The sequence below is a fragment of the Oppia nitens genome, unplaced genomic scaffold (genome assembly GCF_028296485.1).
Source record: "Oppia nitens isolate AA-2021 unplaced genomic scaffold, nextdenovo-longstitch-racon4-pilon3 scaffold2_pilon_pilon_pilon, whole genome shotgun sequence".
NCBI lineage: Eukaryota > Metazoa > Arthropoda > Arachnida > Sarcoptiformes > Oppiidae > Oppia > Oppia nitens.
In genome coordinates this window covers 1530753-1552330 of record NW_026533210.1, presented here as the reverse complement: position 1 = coordinate 1552330, position 21578 = coordinate 1530753, and the positions used below count along the sequence as shown (strand labels likewise).

At 21.3% G+C, this 21578-nt stretch overlaps 3 protein-coding genes across 3 annotated transcripts; 1 reads left to right on the top strand and 2 right to left on the bottom strand.

The window, feature by feature from the left end:
• Positions 1-4949: 4949 nt before the first annotated feature.
• LOC128955246 (neuropeptide Y receptor type 6-like) lies at positions 4950-13263 on the bottom strand. Its single transcript, XM_054300895.1, has 4 exons — positions 12786-13263; positions 5916-6309; positions 5389-5834; positions 4950-4972 (listed from the first exon to the last, which is right to left on the bottom strand). Exons 1-4 carry the CDS (start codon positions 13252-13254, stop codon positions 4950-4952), a joined length of 1332 nt encoding a protein of 443 aa, XP_054156870.1. The 5' UTR covers positions 13255-13263.
• Positions 13264-16670: 3407 nt separating this feature from the next.
• On the top strand, positions 16671-18705 carry LOC128955243 (RYamide receptor-like). Its single transcript, XM_054300894.1, has 4 exons — positions 16671-17086; positions 17176-17524; positions 18164-18385; positions 18529-18705. Exons 1-4 carry the CDS (start codon positions 16686-16688, stop codon positions 18703-18705), a joined length of 1149 nt encoding a protein of 382 aa, XP_054156869.1. The 5' UTR covers positions 16671-16685.
• A 580-nt stretch (positions 18706-19285) lies between these two features.
• Positions 19286-21578, bottom strand: LOC128955241 (putative ammonium transporter 3). Its single transcript, XM_054300890.1, has 6 exons — positions 21014-21578; positions 20794-20914; positions 20635-20706; positions 20000-20286; positions 19510-19943; positions 19286-19303 (listed from the first exon to the last, which is right to left on the bottom strand). The coding sequence occupies exons 1-6, from the start codon at positions 21576-21578 to the stop codon at positions 19286-19288; spliced, it is 1497 nt and encodes a 498-aa protein (XP_054156865.1).

Here is a 21578-nt window from a genome sequence, read left to right as displayed (position 1 = left end):
ATTTATTTATTTGGATTCAACTTCTATTTAGTTTAAAGAAGAGTTTAAATAATTTATTTATTATAATAAATTTAAAATATATAAATCATTTATTTAAAAATATTTTATTATATCAGTTATAAATTGTATGATATATTTAAATTAAATAATTCATTTGTTAATAATAAGATCTAAATGTCATATAATTATATGTCAAATATTTATTTAGTTTGTGGATTACAAATTTATAAGTAAATTTAATATAATCATAAATATATAAATAAAATTTTATTTATTTATTTATTTATATATATATTTAGTGTATTTGCTTTCTATTGAAAATAATGTAAATATATTTTTAACATAAAATAATAATAAATTAATAAAAATAACTTAATTTAATTTAAAACTAATATGTTTTCCATAGAATAAAATAAGATACAAATTTTTAGTTTTTTTTTAATTAACTATTGAATTAAATTTTATAAATAAAACATTTACATAAGTACTGTATATTGTATTGAATAAAAATAAATTAAATATTTAAGTATATTTTTATTTTTTTCATAGATACAAACTAAATGCTAACTAAATGCTAACTAAATGCTAAACTATTAATAGTAAATCTTTTGTATTATATAATTAAAAGAAACTTGGTTATATAATTGTATGATTGCTTAGAAATAGTTTTATAATAATAAAAAACAAACAATTTATTGTTTATTATAACTTTTATAACTTAAATAATATTTATTTTACACATTACATAACAATTTACATCACAATAACAATTTTTTTATAGTTATAATACATTACTTAATAATTAAGTTTTTTCAATTGTCAAAAACAATAACGTTAGTGTATAATAAATTTTTACAAAAAAATAAATAAAATAATAGCAAAAATTTTCTATATATATATATATATATATATACATAAATAATAATAAAACTTCCTATATGTGTAATTTATAAATCTATTTTTATATTATTATTATTATTATTATTATATAATAAATTGTTTGATTTAATTATTTTTGTTACTTTATAAAATAATATATATATATATATGTTATTTATTAATCTAATCTTTTATTTTATTTTATTAAAAAAACATTTCTACTAATAATTACAAATTAAATAAAAAACAATTCGTATATTTAGTATAATAATAATATTATATAATATAATATAAGAAATTAGTTAAAATCTATATTAACATATAATTTTATACATATATATACAGTATATTCATTATATAATTATATTATACAGTATAGTATAGTATAATTATATTGTTTTCATATGACTAATCAAATAAAAGCATAAAATCAGTAAAATTGCTTTATTTGTACAATAATTGAAAAATGTTAATTCAAAACGGATAGTAAAATCAGATTTTTTTTAGCTATTTATAAAATGCAATATTAATAAAAATAAAAGTTAATTATTAGTACAACAATCTTCAAACATTTAAATAAAAATTAAATTAAAAACTGACGTTTGTTTTCATATGTAATATAATTTTAATTTATAAAACAAACAACAATTTCAATAAAACAATAGTTTTATAGAAAATAAAAAAAAATTTGCTAAAAAAGTTTTGATAATAAATAAATTTCAAAAACTATATCAACAATTAATATATAGTATTTATTTTTGGTGTTATTTAGAAAATATTCATGGATTTGAATTTATATTATTATAATTTATATATTGAAATACTAATCTGTTTTTTATGAATATAAATATCAAAATTGCGTTTTTTTACATAAAATGTTTGCTCTTTTATAATATTTAATTTATTTACAGATATTTTCATTAATTATATTTTTTTCGAGCAAATATTGTGTTTATATTAAATTTTTATGTCTGATTTTGAATTTAATATTAAAATTATTTTTATTGCACTTCAAAATGAATAATCTAATGAATAATTTGCATTAAAAAAATTTTGTAATAAACAAAAATTTAAAACAAAAAATCAATTCAAATCAAATATAAGTTTTTAAAAAATTATATATTAATATACAGTAATATAATTTTTTAGATTATTTAATATATTATTTAAGTAATAAATTATTTAATACATACTTTTTGATGAATTTTTATTTTAAAAGTGTTCACAAATACCACTGCAAATCAATAGCACAGACAGTCAGACACTATTTGAGTTACAAAATCATAAACTAATTGACTGTTTGTTTAAATATATATAACAAACAACAACAGAATCTCCAGAATTTCTCTTAGCATTTGATTGAATGAAACGACAATTGAGAGACAAATCGTTTTTTCAAACAGTCTATACTATACAACATAACATTCACTTAAAACACAACATCACACGTATAGGTGCGCACAAGCAATGGGTCCATAGATATGATAAGCAAATCTTTTATTATATAAATTTTATATTAATATATATATATATATATATATATATATATATATATATATATATACTCTCTCTCTCTCTCTCTCTCTCTCTCTCTCTCTCTCTCTCTCTCTCTCTTTATGTCTATATATATTTGTATGTGTATGTGTATGTGTATGTATGTATGTGTGTGTGTATGTGTGTATGTGTGTATGTATGTGTGTATGTGTGTGTGTGTGTATGTGTGTGTATGTGTGTGTATGTGTGTGTATCTGTGTGTGTATGTGTGTGTGTGTATCTGTGTGTGTATGTGTGTGTGTATGTGTGTGTATCTGTGTGTGTATGTGTGTGTGTGTATCTGTGTGTGTATGTGTGTGTGTATGTGTGTGTGTATGTGTGTGTGTATGTGTGTGTATCTGTGTGTGTATCTGTGTGTGTATATATGTGTGTGTGTTTAGTAAAATTAATTAAAACATAAATATTAATGTCTAATTAACTTTTAAATTTTTAAATAGCTGTTTACCATATTTAATTACAAAATTATGTATAATTAATGTCTAAGAATGTTAAAAATTAAAAATATTATATTATATCAAATAAAACATTTTGTTTGATAAACAATTGAAATAATTGTTTACAATTAGTCTTAAATAAAACGATATATTTAAAACAATAAAATTTTTAATTAAATTAATTTTAGTTTGTTAAAAATATGTTCAAAAAACACATGTTTAATATAATTTATGTTTTCTAATAATAACAATTAATTTTTACAATTTTTTTTAAAAAGATTATTGATTAGTAAATATACATAATATATATATAATATTATAAAAACGTTTGTTAATTTATCTAACTAATTATTTTATTTAATTATAAATATAAATAAAATTTTAGATTATGAATAAAAAATATATATATAATTAAAATTATATTTAATTTCTTACTTTATAGAGTATCTTATGTATGAAAATTAATATAAAATATATTTGAATAACACATTAGTTTTGAATGTAAATTCAAATAAAATTAATTTTAAAAACCAAATAAATATACTATTTATTGTAATTATAATACTGTATATTCAAACTATATAAATACTATATTATTGGAGTATAATATATACAGTATATACAGTTTGATTCAAATTATTATATTTATTAATGCATCCGTAAAAATATTTTTTTTAAATAAAATTTATGAACAAATATTTCAACAAATTTAAAAAGCAAATAATAATTAAATGAATTATTTTTTTATAAATTGATTTTTTTTAAATAAATAATTCATAATATATTATATTTATTTTTTTATAATTCTAAAGCATCCTATTTATAAATAGTATATAATTATATTTTATAGAAATTTTAATATCAGGCACTATTTTATTATATGCAATATTTTAATATTATAATTTTTTAAAAATAAAATATAAGTTTAATTTATTATATTTTTTTTAAATTAATTAATTTACATAATTAATCAAAAAGTAAAATTACATTTATTATATTTTTGTGTAACTATAATATTATGGTAATTTCCTTTAAATTTCTATATAAATCTTATATATTGAGAGAGAGAATATTCCTTAAGGGAATATTCCTTTATTAATATGCAATTGTATTAAAAAAAATCAGTTAATATAAATGTAAATATATAATAGATAGCTTTATTATTATTATTATAAATACATTATGTTATTAAAGACATTAATTAAAACTAGATTTTATATTATTTTTATTTTTTTAACTTTACTTTTAATAATAAATTACTAATTCAAGATATATATATATTGAGACACTAAGCTTTTAACATTTAAAAATAACTAAAACATAACTGATTATAATATTAAATTTTATATAAAAAAAATATATTAAGTAATTTATATGAACATATTTTTTTATTATATCATATTTATAAGAAAATATAAATTATCTTATACTGTAATTTTAATATTTATATATATATATATAAATTTACATTTATGTATACATAAATAGACCAAAAATATTTACTTGAAATATATAAATATAAAATTTTTTTAGCAAAAACATTAAGATTATTGAAATTGCAATGATTTTTATTTTTATAATTTATAATCAAATAACTTTATTATTTGATATTATTTAATAGTTTTATACATAAAGTTGTAGTTATAATATTTTTTGTAGTTTTAAATATCTAATTTAAAAAAAAAATTATACAGAAATAAATAAATAAAATAAAATACTTCAGTCAATAGTATTATTCACAAATAAATATATATAATTATTGAATAAGATTTTCATATAATATTTTTTTCAAGTAAAATTGAATAAAAAATATAAATGTTTATTTAATTAAGTTTAACTAATTTTTTGTTTATTAATGAAATTTATTTGGAAAAAACATTATATCATTTATACAAAAAAATAAACTTTTTAATTTCAAATCATCATGGACATAATAATAATAATAATAATAATTTTAATACACAGGTTATCTTAGTATCATTTATACAACAAATGTTTTTTTTTTAAATTAATACCATTTACAGTAGTTTTATTTATTTTTAAAAAATAAAAAATTGTATATTAAGTTCATTGTACATAATGTTATTCACCATATGTAACATTATCTTTATAAAAAAAAAATTTAAATACATAATAAATATATTAAAGTAATTATATGTACATTTAATAATAATAATAATAATAATAAACTAATGAACTATTTATTATTTATATAATACACCACATATTACATTGAACTATATATTTTTAATACAGTATATACTGATATACAATAGTATTATTACATGTATATTGATATATGCTGTAATAATATGGCACATGTATTACCAAATTTATATATATATATATATATATATAAGCTAAACAACAAACAAATTAACTGTAATTTTTAATGGTATTTTTCTTACACAACAAAATTAATTACTATATATATATATATAAACAAAATATATACACACAAAAAAAATCTCAAAAAAATGAAAATTAATTCATAATTCAAACGATATAAAACTTTTGAAACTTTTAGCATATTTGGATAACTCTTGTTTGATGGCTGTATGATAGTAGCCATAGAAGACGGCATTAGTTATAGCCGAAGACATGGCCACCAGATGACAGACAGCCAACAAAATATAAAGATTTTTCGTAGACATTGAATCCGTGTCGACAACAAACAGATCCGTCCATACGTTGAACAGATTCCAGGGAAGCCACGAAACGCCAAACAATATGGTTATCGATAGCAAAAACATTGATATCCTATTGTTACGTATCATACCTTTGTCAGCACAGTTATGGTGATGGTGGTGGTGGTGGTGATGATGATGATGACTACAACTAGTAGTCTTAATAGTAGATCGATGGACATCATCAGCATCGTTGGTGGATGTGATTGAAATGGTCGGCATCGGCGGCTTAGTTGTCGACGTCAGGGTAATCGTAAAGTGATCGCTGATAATGTTATCCCTAAATATATATATATCAATATATAATAGTTATGTTTATAGTTTGGTAGTAATAGTAGGCGTTTTTTTTGTTTGTAACTACCGTTCCGATCCCTTGTCCAACAGTGATATGTCGCCATTAGCCGCCAGTGTCAACATGTTTGTCCTGATCCGCCGATAGGTATTATTATTATTAGCAACCGATTTACCGAACCGATGCCGGCGCAGGTAGTGTCGGATACGGTAGTGCGATATAAGCATAACAGCATTGGGTACCAACAGTTGGACAATCATAACGGCCAACGAATAGACTATTCGGTAATTGTATGGCCAAATTTCGGCGCATTTGTCGTAAGTGGCCACATGTTGTATGCCGTAAGCAACTACGTCCTGATAGATGGCTATCGGTGCGGCCAACAGTACGGCCACCAACCATATGATTAGTGTAGTTAAGGCATACCTGTGCCGGTAGTGCGGTATCCATGACTTTTTTTGTCCTACAGTTTGAAAAAAAAATATTATTTTTTTTAAATAGTTTTTTAAAAAATTATTTTTGTTTGTAATTATTACTAAAATTATAAATTTATTTCAATAGCATACTTATTATTATTTTGTTTACTACAGTATATTAAGTAAATTATATAATATAAAAAAATCTATAATAATTATAAGTTATATATTATTTATTTATTTTTATAAATACTTTATTTAATTAAATTAGATAAATTAAAAAAAAATACTGTTAAATAATTTATATTTTACGTATAAATTATACATTTAATTTTTTTGCTTGTTTAATTTTGCTAAATTAAATCTAACAAGTAATAATAATAAATTTTTATTTTATTTATTTTTTAATTACTATACACGTGATTATTATTTTCTTGAAATAAACGGATAACAAAATAATAATTATTATTATCTAATATAATTAAATTAAATCATTTTAGTGATAAAATACAATACTGTACAATACAACAGTACAAATAAAAACATGTGATAAAATAGATAATAGATAATTAAATACTATTAAAAAAGATTTTTTCTTAACAAACAGTTTAGTTTAACAAACCTTTAATTATTTATAAAATATATAGTAATTTTTGAAAACAAACAAATAAAAACTATATATTGCTAAATATACAGAAATAGATAATTAATTAATTTATTTAAATATTTAAAAATAATATTGAAATTATATATTTGTTATTTGATTTGATATTTGATTTATTATAAAGTTAATTGTGGAGTTTATTTAGAAAATAAAAAAACAATTTATTATTATGTACATAAATAATATATATATATATCAGGGTTGCGAAAGGGGGGGTAAGGCCATCTTACCCCCCTGAGGTCGAGATTTTTAGGTTTTACCCCCCCCTGGCCTAAAGCCAAAAAGTTAGGGGGCCCTCTACCAATTTTCGGCGCCGMAGGCGCCGAAAATTTTTTTGATTAGTGTAAAGTTTAAAATTAAATAAAAATATAAATACTTTATTAAGTTTTAATATAAATAAATAGCTTATCTTAACAAAATAAATAGATAAAAATACTTAATTACATCAATTTAACATTATTTACACCAGTTGGGGCACTCCACTAGTTCCCTAATAAATTCCCACCAATTTTCAAGAAATTTTTTTCATTTATGTAAAATTTAATATTAAACAAAAATATAAATACTAATTGAGTTTTAATATAAATAAATAGCTTATCTTTAGAAAATAAATAAATATAAATTTGTTAAGTACTAAAAAAACTATTTAGAGTTGGGGCATTTCAAGGGTGGATAGTTCCTTAATAAATTCCCTCCAATTATCAAAAAAATATTGATGTTTTTATTTTATAAATTATAATAATTGTTTATGCTACTTAATAAACAAATTGATCTGTATTTTTCAGATTTTTTAATAATTACTAATTAAATTAACTAAATTACAATTTAATTTTTTAAGACAATAAATTCACTACAATATCATTAATTTTAACAACATTGTAAATAATTAATTAAATAGTAGACAAGTAATTATAGTAATTGTTTTTATCTTATATATATTATGTAAAATTTCATTTTTTAATATTGTAAAAATAATATTGAAAATATATTTTGAGTCTTAAGAAATTAAGTTGGAATATTTTCCTTTTTTAAGAAATTTATGTGAGAATTTATGAAGAATTTAATGGGAATTTAATGGGAATTTAATGGGAATTTAATGGGAATTTAGTGGGAATTTAATGGGAATTTAGTGGGAATTTAGTGGGAATTTATTGGGAATTTATTGGGAATTTATTGGGAATTTATTGGGAATTTATTGGGAATTTATTGGGAATTTATTGGGAATTTATTGGGAATTTATTGGGAATTTATTGGGAATTTATTGGGAATTTATTGGGAATTTACTCAAATTTGGGAAAAATTGTCGTTTAAAAATGAAATAAAAATTGTTCACCCCCCTATACCCCCCCCCCCCCCCCAAGCTTTTTCAAAAATTTTGACATTTTACCCCACCCTATACCCCCCCCCTGAGATCGAAAACCTTTCGCAACCCTGATATATATATTACTGTAAATTAAGATAAAAATAACTAAATAAATTTTATATTAACAAATACCATATATATATATATATATATATATAATAAACTAATTGGAAAAATTTTTACTAAACTAATTAACTAAAAATTTAATTAATTCAATAAATATTAAGAAATAATAAGATATTGTAATTAAAATATTTCCACTGAATTTTACAATAATATTCAATATACTGTATATATATATATATAATAAATTTAATATTGAAATATTCAGATTTACATTTTTAAAAAAAAATTATTATTATTATTATCAATACTAATATATATTAATATTAATATTTGTATATAAAGTTTTTAAAAACAATAATTTTTCATAATATGAAACCATAAATGTCAATAAAAAAAAGTTTTTTCTCAATACAATTCAATGGAAAAATTTATTTATTATTTTTTTGTAGATCTATTAATGTATCAGATTCTGGGTAAAGTTATTTAGTATTAAATGATAAAATTAATAAAAAATAAAATAGTTGTAACCTTGATATTGTTAATATATTATATAACAATATATTATTATTTAATATTTTTATAATAAATATCGCATTACAATAATTGTAACAAGCACACATCAAATAAAAAACATTATTATAAATTAAATGTTAATTTTTATATAACTATTTTTTTTTATTATTTAAAACAATTTATTATTTAAAATTTAATAAGTTTTATTATTATTATTATTATTAATACTGATATCTTATATCCATAATATATTTGCAATAAACTTTATATTTAAATAAATAGATATTATATATAAACTAGAATTTATTTATTATAATATAGATAAATATATTATTAGTTTTTTAAAAAAAACATTATGACCAAGCTTAGTTATACAGTATATATTATATACAGTATAATCATATAAATAATATATATATCATTTATTTTAGTTTAGACACAAAAAACAAACAATTTTGCTATGAGTTTAAGATTTTATTGTTTGTCTTTTTTTTGTATTAAAAATAAATTAAATTATTTATTGAAATGTATTATTATTTTAAATCATGTTATTTATAAAATATTTTGTTATTCCCGGCAACACATTATATACTGTATATCTATAAAAAAATCCTATTATTTAATAATACATAATATATTTTCTAGAAATAGTTAACAAAAATATATAATAAAATTCTGTTTTAGTTTTTATTTAATTTAGTATTTATTATAATTTCAATACAAAATTTTAGTTTAATATATATATTGTTAATATTTTTATAGATATTTTAATTCCTGTATAATAGTGTTTAATACGTTTTGATAATTTTTATTTATTAAATATAAATTTACTGTATTATATAGTTGCTTAATTAATTTATCCAAATTTAGTTTATCTACAATTATATATATATATATATATTAATAAGTAATTAATTTATATAAATATTGATAATATACAAAAAAAATTCAATGTTTGCTATTAATAAACAAATTGTTACTAAATATATATATATCCAATTGTAGAGTATATTGCCATTAATTTATGTGAAATATTATAAAATTATTACAACAAAAACAAAAAACTTTAATGCAATTATTATTATTATCATTATTATATAACTCTTAGTTTATTTTTTGCTGACAATTATTATTGTAAATATTTACATTACATTTAATTATATATATATAATGTAAATTTATATGATATTTATATAATATTTTATAAATATAGTCAACATTTATATATAAAATTGCACTGTTGCAATGTTTGATTTTTTTATAGATAATTAATAAAATCAAACATTAGTTTTTTAATTTCTATTTTTATCAAACAAACAAACAACAAAAAAAGTCATAAATAATTTTTGTTTTGTTAATTTTTTTTGGTGGGAATAATATATTATCTTACTATTGATAATAATAATAATAATAATAATGTTTTTTTTTGTGTATTCAATAATTATTAACAACAACAAAATATTACAACAAATATGTTGTAATATGTTTTGTTTGTTTGTTTTTTGTTTTTTTATATAAATGTCATTGATATTTATTAATTAATATTTTTTATGGTATGTATTTAATTAACAAGGTCATTAACAATATTTATTATTATTACTAGTATTATTGTATCATGTATTATAATAGTAATAGTATATATATTTAATTGTTATTAAATAATTATATATTTATTTATATATATAACTATATGTATAGAATTTCAATTATAATCTAATCATAAAACAAAACTATAAATGGTACCTGGTACAATACCTACAATATCAATTACAATTTATTACAATATCAATTTTATCAATTTATAGTGCAATACTTATATAATTAATATTTATTTTTTTTGAAAAATACGGAAACAAAATTACGGTAACTGGTTTTTTAATAAATTAATATACTAATAAATTAATATTATATAAATATTCAAAAGTTTAGCTAGGACAAATATATTTTTGGTTACATTTAGATTTTATTTATAATGATATAAAATCTTTTTTTTGTTGTTTGAAGCACCGGTATGCCATGCTCAGGGAGATACTTACGCCAGAAAAAATTAGATAAATATTAAAACAGACACGTATTTATAACTAAAAAAAACTATAGCTACAAAAAAATATATTTTTTTTTATAAAAAACCAGTTACTATAAGTTTGTTTGCAATTTTATATAGATATATGTAATATGTATATTATATACAATATATAAACCTTATATATATATATATATATTATACATGGTATTATTATTATAATATTGTAAATATCGTATAACTTATATAAACTTTTATATATTAATTTGCAAACTTTATGTATGCAATATTTTTTTTACATATTATGTAAAATTTTGCAACAAAAAAATATTATATATAATATATATTTATATTAGCTTATATTTCAGTCATATTATTATTATTAAATATGTAATATAAAGCTTATACGGTATGTATAATACAATAAAAACAACAACAACAATAAAACTTTGAAACTTGAGGTCTTAAATCATTTAAAGAAAAAAGATATTAATAGTAATTTTATTTTTATCAATAGATTAAAATTATTATATATTTTTTTATATAAATATAAATCAATATATATTATAAAATATTATTTTCCCTAAAATAATAAGTACTATATATTATATATATATTATGCTATAATAATAATTATAATTATTATTATAACTTTTTATTGTTTAAAATTAATATAAAATTTATTCAATGCTATATTTGTAATATTTAAATTAAAATATGTATATATATTTATAAATTTATGCAAATAAAAATAGTCAAACAAACTTTAACATGAAAATTTGAAAACAACAAAATAATTTTTTTTAAATAACTTTAAAAAATCCAATATTTTAGTCACTTTACAATAAATTATTGATATCTTTGTTGATTTATTTATTTTTTTACTTGAAATAAATATAAATAAATTACTGACACAGACATAGACACAGTTATGTATGTTTTATATTTCATATAATGATAAAAATAGTTTATTTTTCTGAAAAAAATATAATATAATACTTAGTATTATATTTATATACTGTACTGTATATATAAAAAAAATAATATAAGTCTCTTCAAGCAAACATAATATATGGGTATATAAAAAATGTATTAATAATAATAATAATAATATTTATATATAAATTTTAACAATAACAACAATATTATTATAATACGATTATAATAATTTGATATTATTATAAATATATTATATATATTTTTTTGGTACAACAAATAAATCATAATATTAATAAACATCTATTATATTGATTTTATTTATACTGTATATTTGGAAAAATTTAAATTGATTATTATTATTTCCAAATGTTTGCATTAAAAAATTTAAATATTTATTTATATATCTATATATTATTAATACATAATCAAAGATTATTATAAAAAATATATTATATTTTTTTAAAAACTAGATAAAATAAATTAATATAAAACTCAATGTACTAATAAAAATATTATATAATAAACTATCAAGTTTTTTTGGTGGGATTATAAGTACATACTTTGAATTTAATTTATTAGAATTTTAGTACACATTATTTTTTTTATCAATAACAACACTAACAATAAAACTAAAAAATAAATTATATTATGATTATAATGCATATATGATTTTAATCATTTTTATTTATTTTTAACCAAAAAAAATAAATAAAATAAATCATATCATTATCATCTTATTAAATGGAAAAAAATATATTATTATTATTGCTTAATATTAATATTATTATGTGATATAATAATTTTATATTTTTTTAAAAATAATTAATAAAAGATAAAAATTAGTTTTAAAATTATTAATAAAATATAAATATCTTATAATAATAAAATATTTTAATAATTATTTTATTTAATAAAAATATTTATTTTATTTTTTTTAAAAAAAACCAAAAAATACCTGTCACTGGATTAGCAGTTATATGTAGCATACGGTCGATGGCAATGGTAGTGATGGTGGCGGCCGACACAAAAATGGCCACTCCCTGGACAAACGGTATCAGTTTGCACAGTGATCGGCCAAATGGCCAGTCCTTGCGTACCAATAGCAACAGTGTAAACGGCATACATAATAGACATAATAGTAGATCGGATACAAACAGATTGACCAGCAATAAGATGTTTGACGATTGCATCAGTTTTTTGTTGACAACAATAGCACCGATGATGACAATGTTGGCCAATAGACCGGCCACTATGAGTATACTGTAGACAATGGTCAGTATAATTTCGGTACCCGAATCAAGTATGCGGTCGTGTTTGATGTACCGGTCGACCAGTTCGGCAATCTCTTGGACGGTCAGATCGACCGAATCGATGATTTGCGGCTCATTTGTGGCCGAAATCATTACTAGTGTCGATAAATTCATTAAATATTATTATTATTATTTGTGTTTTATTACAAAAAAATTAATAACTGTTTAAATGGGATATTATTTTTAAAAAAAAACTATTATAAGATATATATATAATCATAAAATAACTTAATATATAACTATGTATTATAACATAGAAAAATAATTTTTGTTTTAAAAATTAAATTAAAATAATTAAATTTATGTTATAAAAAACTATATAAATTTTAACAGTTATAAAGATTGAATGCACTTTTACTGTATATTATACTATTCAATATTAATATATATATAGAAAAATAAACTATTTTTTAATAAAACAACTATATTATATTATAATACAAATATAATTGTTTTTTTTAAACAAAATCATATATATATATATAACAATAAAATTCAACAAATAATAACTTATATATATTATATGTATCACTAATTTAACACTAAATTATAAAATTATTTTCTTTAGGCTAATACTGTAATAATTACATTAACTGTGTGTCTGAAAACACTCATTACAAACACTCGTATATATTATATTAATATTGTTTTTATTAAAGTATAGCCTTTTTTTGTTGTATGGATGAGTCGACTCAAATAATTTTTACAGTAAATTAGTTATAGTAGTAGTAGTAGTAGTAGTAATATATAGTATACTAATTATGATACTGTATTACTATAGTATAAAAACAAATATATAAAATTATAATTTTTATAAAATTTACTAAATTAAATTATTTTTTTTTAAATTATTAAATAATAGATATCAAGTTTATGGCAATACTACAATAATTAATTAATTATAATAATTATCAAATAAGTTATTTAATTAATTTTTTAATCATATGATTTTTTAATTTTAATGCATTACGATACTACAATATACAGTACTATACGTTTATAGTATATACAATAAAAATTTATATAATGTATATATAAATTATAGTATCTGGTTGTACTGTATATATTGTAAATTTTTTTTTATAATGTTATAAGTTATTTATTGTATAATTATCTTATCTATTTTTTTTAAAAAATAATATATTTTAGCATTAAAAATGTATAACTAGTAATACTATATATATATATATATATATATATATTACTAATATTACATAATCTCAAATATCAAATAAAGATTCTTTCTCTCTCTCTCTCTCTCTCTCTCTCTCTCTTATTTTTTAATCTGGATAATAATTTTATCAATTACTATTATTATGTATTATGATTTAATATACTTTATATATATATGCTTAATATATTGATATTGTATTGCATAATATTTATTTATCATTATATACTACACGATTAGTTTCGTAACAATCTATTATCAGAGAGAGAGAGAGAGAGAGAGAGAGAGAGAGAGAGAGAGAGAGAGAGAGAGAGAGAGTTATTTATTATTATTATTATTTCAATAAATGATTATGATATGATATTTTACCAACAAAAATATTATATAACTAAATTTTATTTTATTTTTTATTATTTAGCTATATTATTGCTACTACTACAACTACTACTATTAATATTATTATTATTATATAAATTAAATAAAGATGATAAAATAATAGATATTATTATTATTATTATCCAATTAATTTGGTCCCGGACATAATTTTTTTTTATATAGATTAAATATCTTAGATATACCAGTATATATACAATAAGTAGTACTGTACAATAATATAATATTATTAATATTTTAATCCAATTATATATAATATATATCAATATATTTTTATAGTGCAGTAAACTTAGTTTATTATTATTTTTCAACAAAAAAAAATAAAATTATTGTAATTTGTAAATAAAACACTTAATACAAAAATATGATATATATAAACATTTAAGTAATAGTTAACATTTAATTATTAAAAGTGTATTAAGTAATTATATAAATATATATAAGTAATAGTTAAATTTAAAAAAAACATGTAGAAAAACTAAATTTTAAATCAGTAAAATTCAGTCATTTAAATTGTATGTTTATATTTATTTAAAACTATCGTAAAAATAATTTATTTTTATTAAAATTTAAAATAACTGTATTAATTGTTTATATAACTTACAATTTAAAAAAAAATTTTTTGCATATCATTATAAAAACATATATTAACTAAAATTAAGATCTAGTTTATATAGACTATACAATAAATATATTAACAAATAGTCTATAGATAATCATAAAATTTAATTAGTTCATAAATAAAACAATTTTAAAATTATTATTTAAATGCAATTTTTTTGTTTACTGTATTTGTATTGTTTTTGTGCAAACTTTTTTTTTATTTTTTTTTATTATGTATGTCCGGATTATGCAATTTGTATACACAATTTGTATGGTTAAAGCAATAATATCATTAAATAAATAATTGTTTTTAACAAATATAAAATGTGTTTGAATCATAAAACTGAGAGAGAGAGAAAAAAAAAAAAAAAAAGTAAATTAAATTTTTATGTATTTGACGTATGATTTTTTTTGATTGCCTTACTTTAATATTTTGCTAATTTAAACAAATAGACTATAATACTGTATAATACTGTATATATTTAGTGATATTTAGTAAGTTTTAAAAGTATTTTTATTGCAAATGTTAAAGTTATTTTTAGCTTAATAATTAAAATCACTAAGTAAATTAAATATTATGTGTGCTGGATAATTTGAATAATATATTTTTTTATTTGAAAAATAATTATATTAAAATCAAATATTTATCTTATATATATGATATTATGTATACCAATTATGTTTTAATTTAGTTTAAATTAATAAGTATTTTTTTTTTAAAATACTAGTAATAGAAACATTTAAGCATATTTTTTAAAAAAATGTTTTTATTAAAATAATATATAATTTATATATATATATATATATATATATATATTATTTCAAATTCAGTATGTTTATAATAAAAAAAAAAATATGGTTTACAAAAAAAATAGTACTAATTAATTTATTTATAGTTAATGTAGTGTTTTATTATTTTTTTTATTTTATTAACTAAATAAGTCAATTAAAAAGCAATTTAATTAGTTTACTTAAAATTTAAGTTTATATATATATATATACACTTTTATAGTTATATTATATATATCGATATATATATATATATATTAGAGTTAAGCAAGGTTTCGGCTTGACCCCCCCCACTACCCCTTACTTAACCCTGATATATATTTATATATTTGTAACTTATAACTGTAAACTTAGTTGATTTTGAGTAGTTTTTTTTAGATATCAAATTTTTCAACACAACAAAATCAATTAATTAGTTTTGAGAAAAAAAACATTTTAAAAAAAAAAAATGGTAAATTAACTAACCATACGAAAAATCTGTAAATAAATAAATGTGATATAATTTTATATAATAATAATAATAATAATAACAAAAAAAAACATATTTAATTATACTCATCAACTCACACTCACCCACTCACCCACCCAAATGGATTTATATTGGTATTCAAACAACAATACACACATCAACTTAACAAACTATACCATCATTGACGAGTTAGGACCGCAATTGGAGGCCATTCCCAGTAAATATCATATCATTGTCGTATTGGTCTATACGGTAACAGCCGTATGTGCACTGTTGGCCAACGCACTGGCCATTTGGGTGCTTGCATCGGGCACTCGGACGTCGGCCGAAATGTCCAAATATCTAATCAATTTGTCCGTTTCGGACATAATTATGTCGGCATTTTCCACACCCTTTTCGTACACAAACTTTATGTACGGCCGATGGCTATTCTGGCCAGGCTTTTGTCCCGTTGTATTGTCCATACAAGTGTTGTCGATGTTTGTCAGCATCTATACACTGATAGCCATCGGTATCGATCGGTAAGTGATCTCAACAAACAAACAAAAATAAAACAAAAAACTTATCCAAACCTAACTACTATACCTCCGGGGGTACACAACTATTCCAGGTATTACGCAATCGTGCGGCCACTGGACACCGGCAATTGGCTGAAAAACTTTCCGCGCGTAACAATAGCCGCCATCTGGTTTGCGGCTCTATGTATATGTTTGGTCACCTATTTTAATAGCGAAGCCGTCGAGTTTGTCTGGCCGGCCACCAACCAGACATACTATGATTGTCGGGAAACTTGGACCGATCGGGCCGGTAAAGTCTATACCATATCCATGTTTGTCATTACGTTTGCCGCACCCGTACTGGTTATGGTGTTTGTCTACTCCTGTATGGCCCACGCCGTAAGCCATCGCAGACAACTGGGCCGACACTTATCCACACATTTAAGTCGACAAAAAACTCAGGCATTGAATTGAAATTATTTATTTATTTTTTTTTTTTTTGATAATCATTATTATTATTAATTAAAATTTAGAAAACTTTTATTTTAGTATTATTATAATTATAATACTGACGCAAATAATACTAACAATTAACTATTGCTATCAGTTTGCGTATTGCTATACTAACTATTATGTCATATATTTAAATTATTTTTAATTATTTTTAGTTGATTTTAATTTAGCAATTTTGATGTATATATATATATATGTTTTATGTGTATGTATGTATATGTGTGTACAGTATGTGTGTGTGTGTGTGTGTGTGTGTGTGTGTGTGTGTGTGTGTGTGTGTGTGTGTGTGTGTGTGTGTGTGTGTGTGTGTCTATGTATATGTCTGTAAATGTTTTATTTGAATTTATTTATAGAAATAAACTAAAAATAACCAAATAATATCTAATAACTAAATTTATTTATAAATTTTGGATTTTAATTATTTATTTATAGCTATTATTAATTTAGTTATTTTTTTAACAATTAAATTTATTATATATATTTTTAACAATTATGCTTTTATTAGTCACAAAAAAATAACATATAATTTAATTTTTTGTTATTTTATAATTAAATTAAATTTTTTTTAATTACTATTTTAATAATTAGATAATCAAACTGTTGATAACAGTAGTACTGGCTTTCATCATATGCTGGACAGGTATCCAATTGTTCGGTATAGTTGTCTGGCTGTTCCCCCAACTGATGAGATTTAGTACAAAAGCTAAATACTATGGCTATGTTGGCATATATTTTACACTTAACTGGATATCAATGTTTCACTCGACGGTCAACCCTATCATCTATACCTTTGTTAGCGATAACTTTCGGGTAATTATTATTATTATTATTTATTAAAAATAAACTTAATTAACATAATAATAATGACAATACTAACTAAAAAAATATCTATTAAAAATAAATCTATTTATTATTATTTTATTTTTATTAAAATCTGTTATACAATACTATAGTCTGATTTGAAGTCAGTGTTGCAAAAGTTTTTCAAAAACAGACACCTGTTGTCCCGTTTCGGTACAAACAACAGCAGCACCGGTAGCCGTAGGTCACAGACATCGCAAACAAGTAATAAAACTATTATATCGTTCAATACAAATGATAGTAGTGTCGAGGTTGCGCTTATCAATTAATTAATTAATTATTTATTTATTTTATTTTTTTGTATTGTAAATAATTATCATTTTTTTGTTTGTTTGTTTGATTTAGTATTTTATTAGATTTCTATTATTAGTTTATATTTTCTTTAAATGTTTTTTTTTGTTGTATTAATTGTTTAAAACATTTTATTAATGTAAATGAAAATTTCACATTAAAAATTTTTGTTTGTTTGTTTGTTTTTGAAATAAAATTATGATTATTATTAATTCATTACTAATAAACTTTATAATTAAACTTTTTATTAACTATTAATTAGTTTATTATTATTATAATTATGTTTTGGTGAATATTTTATTTTTAAAATAATTTTTTTGGCATATTTTTATATATAATATTATTAAAAAAAACAAATGAAAAATTTCGGGAATAAAATATTTTAGGATAAATTATATTTAATATTTAGATATATTAATATTTCTATTATTTAAAATATAATTTTTTTAAAAATAGATAAATAATATTTGTAAAGTGAAAAAATTATAGCAACAAAAATAAATAAATACATTTTATAACATATATATATATATCAGGGTTAAGCAAGGGGTAGGGGGATCAAACCAAATGACCCCCCTTGATTTTGGATTTTTTGAAAAAATTGTCGTTTAAAAATACAATAAAAGTCTACACCCACCCTAACCCCCCCCTCTAAAATCCAAAACCTTGCTTAACTCTGATATATATATATACTGTATATACAGTATATTGTTTTATAATATTTTTCAGATATAAATATTGGTTGAGTTGTTGGTGTTGTTGGCGTTTGTAGGCCACGAAACGGCCAACGTTTTGGTCTGATTTTGTTTGACGTGTCGCTTAAGAAACGAATTTCGCCGATGATATGAACTCATCCGATGAGTGGCCTTCAGTGCCGTCAATACCTTCTTCAGACGCATTCTGGCCACCGATTTGTTGGTCTTCAGCGACGTATTCTGCGGCAACAGTGTATCGTCGTTGGCCTCGTGTGAGGTGTTATGTTCGGCAAAGTCGGCTCCCCGTAGTTCGTCGTTTAAGGACAACCGTATGGCCAGCAGGAGTCTCATTGATGGCAGTATGACGGCTGTGGCCAATGCTGACCATACGGCTATACAAACTATGGCCAACATTTGTACGTACAGTAGTCGCATAGAACCGCCGTATATGAGACCGGTTTGGTTGTATGTCATTTGTAGGAGTGTATCCTTTTGGACAAATATGGCCAACGCTAGCATACCTGTGCGATAATCAATGATATAATAAGTAAATATATAATTACTATTGTTTTAATACCCCAAATAGATCCAATCAAATGTATGGATATTGTATTGATTGGATCGTCGATTTTCATCAGTCGCAGCACCGGTATGTTACCAATGGACAGCAACGATCCGATAAAGCCGATGATAAGCGACTCCCACGGCTGATATAGTGTACAGCCGGCCGACACCGACACCAGACCCGATAGTAGGCCACAGATGAACAGTTTGATGTCAAACTTGTGTCTCATAAACAGATAGCTAAGTAACAGTGCGGTTGTGCCGCCAATCGATGAGGACATTATCGTAGACACGGCCGACCTTTTTATTAGTAGATAACAATTATAATATAATTGTAATTACATAGTGATGATGGGGTGGGAGGGGGGGTTCTAAATATATATAAATTTACTGTGGTATATTCCCCTGGATAAATTTCCCAAAAAATATTAAAACTAATTTTCTAAAATTTTTTATATAAACTAAATAAAAAAAATTCAAATTTATAACTTCTATCAAACGTAATAATCAGGACTTTTAGTTAATATATTTATTTATTTTGTTAAAATATTTAGTAATGAATTACACTTTTTTTCAAAAAAATGTTATCCCGAAAATTGCTTTCTCTGGGAATATAGAAAATAATATTTTTATTTATTAATAGTTTACCTTGCTGAATATTTCCATTTATTATTTGATACACCAAATGCCGATGACATATGTAGGCCAACCCAACCCCACCTAAAAAAAAGTTTTATATAATGTTTATATACTTTTTTTTATAAAAAATGTATTATAAAAGTAAAAAATAAATTAAACAGTAATTACCATAACATAAAAGTACCCAACAGTGCATTGGTCGGCGAACTCATGGCAAAAGTGCCGGCATTTTGCGAGAAACGGCCTAATCTGGGCTTCAATATCAATGTGGCGATCAAACCGGACATACCTATCGGTAATACAATAAAAAACAACAACAAAAATATATAGTTTTATTTATTTCAATATTATTTATAGTTGTGTTTATTGTGTGCACAATAATATATACCACCGGCCAAATGAACCGTTGAACAACCGGCCACATCTACGGCCAGCCATTGGCGTAGAAAACCGTTTGGCGACCAAATCCAATAGCTGGGTACGGAAAACACAATAGTTATGAGAAACGAAAACAGACAATAGGCCAGAAATGTGATACGTTCGGTCATTGCACCCAAAACTATAGTAGTGGCCACCGATATCAGTGATAAACGATAGGCATAAGTGGCAAACAGTTGGCCCATATCTACTTGGGTAGAGTCGACCAGAAAATCGCCAAAACCGATAAACGGATTCCTGTGACTGACAGTGCCGTCAGCGACCGCAGTATCGGCTGTCAGCGATAGGCCGTAGCCGATTGTCCAGAAAGCTAGTCCCGAAAACAGTGGATCGCAACAGTTTTTCAATATAATCGATACGTGATTCTTGCGCCGCACGCACCCGCTTTCCAGTAGCGAGAATCCCGTTTGCATCGTGAATATGATGAACGATGAGGTGAGTATCCAAGTGGCGTCGTCCCATGATATGTCTTCGGCTAATAGATGTATGCGACTACTCGTGTCACTCGCGGCCAT

What these genes read in the sequence shown, in the direction of transcription:
- LOC128955241 (XM_054300890.1), bottom strand. Translation starts at nt 21,578, where the DNA reads ATGGCCGCGAGTGACACGAGTAGTCGCATACATCTATTAGCCGAAGAC. An exon ending in TTGGGTACTTTTATGTTATG is followed by an intron (nt 20,707 to 20,793) that starts GTAATTACTGTT and finishes ACTTTTTTTTAG; the next exon opens with GTGGGGTTGGGTTGGCCTAC. An exon ending in AAATGGAAATATTCAGCAAG is followed by an intron (nt 20,287 to 20,634) that starts GTAAACTATTAA and finishes ACTAATAAAAAG; the next exon opens with GTCGGCCGTGTCTACGATAA.
- LOC128955243 (XM_054300894.1), top strand. Translation starts at nt 16,686, where the DNA reads ATGGATTTATATTGGTATTCAAACAACAATACACACATCAACTTAACA. An exon ending in ATAGCCATCGGTATCGATCG is followed by an intron (nt 17,087 to 17,175) that starts GTAAGTGATCTC and finishes CAACTATTCCAG; the next exon opens with GTATTACGCAATCGTGCGGC. An exon ending in TTGTTAGCGATAACTTTCGG is followed by an intron (nt 18,386 to 18,528) that starts GTAATTATTATT and finishes ACAATACTATAG; the next exon opens with TCTGATTTGAAGTCAGTGTT.
- LOC128955246 (XM_054300895.1), bottom strand. Translation starts at nt 13,254, where the DNA reads ATGAATTTATCGACACTAGTAATGATTTCGGCCACAAATGAGCCGCAA. An exon ending in AACTGCTAATCCAGTGACAG is followed by an intron (nt 6,310 to 12,785) that starts GTATTTTTTGGT and finishes TTCAAACTGTAG; the next exon opens with GACAAAAAAAGTCATGGATA. An exon ending in TTGGACAAGGGATCGGAACG is followed by an intron (nt 5,835 to 5,915) that starts GTAGTTACAAAC and finishes ATATATATTTAG; the next exon opens with GGATAACATTATCAGCGATC.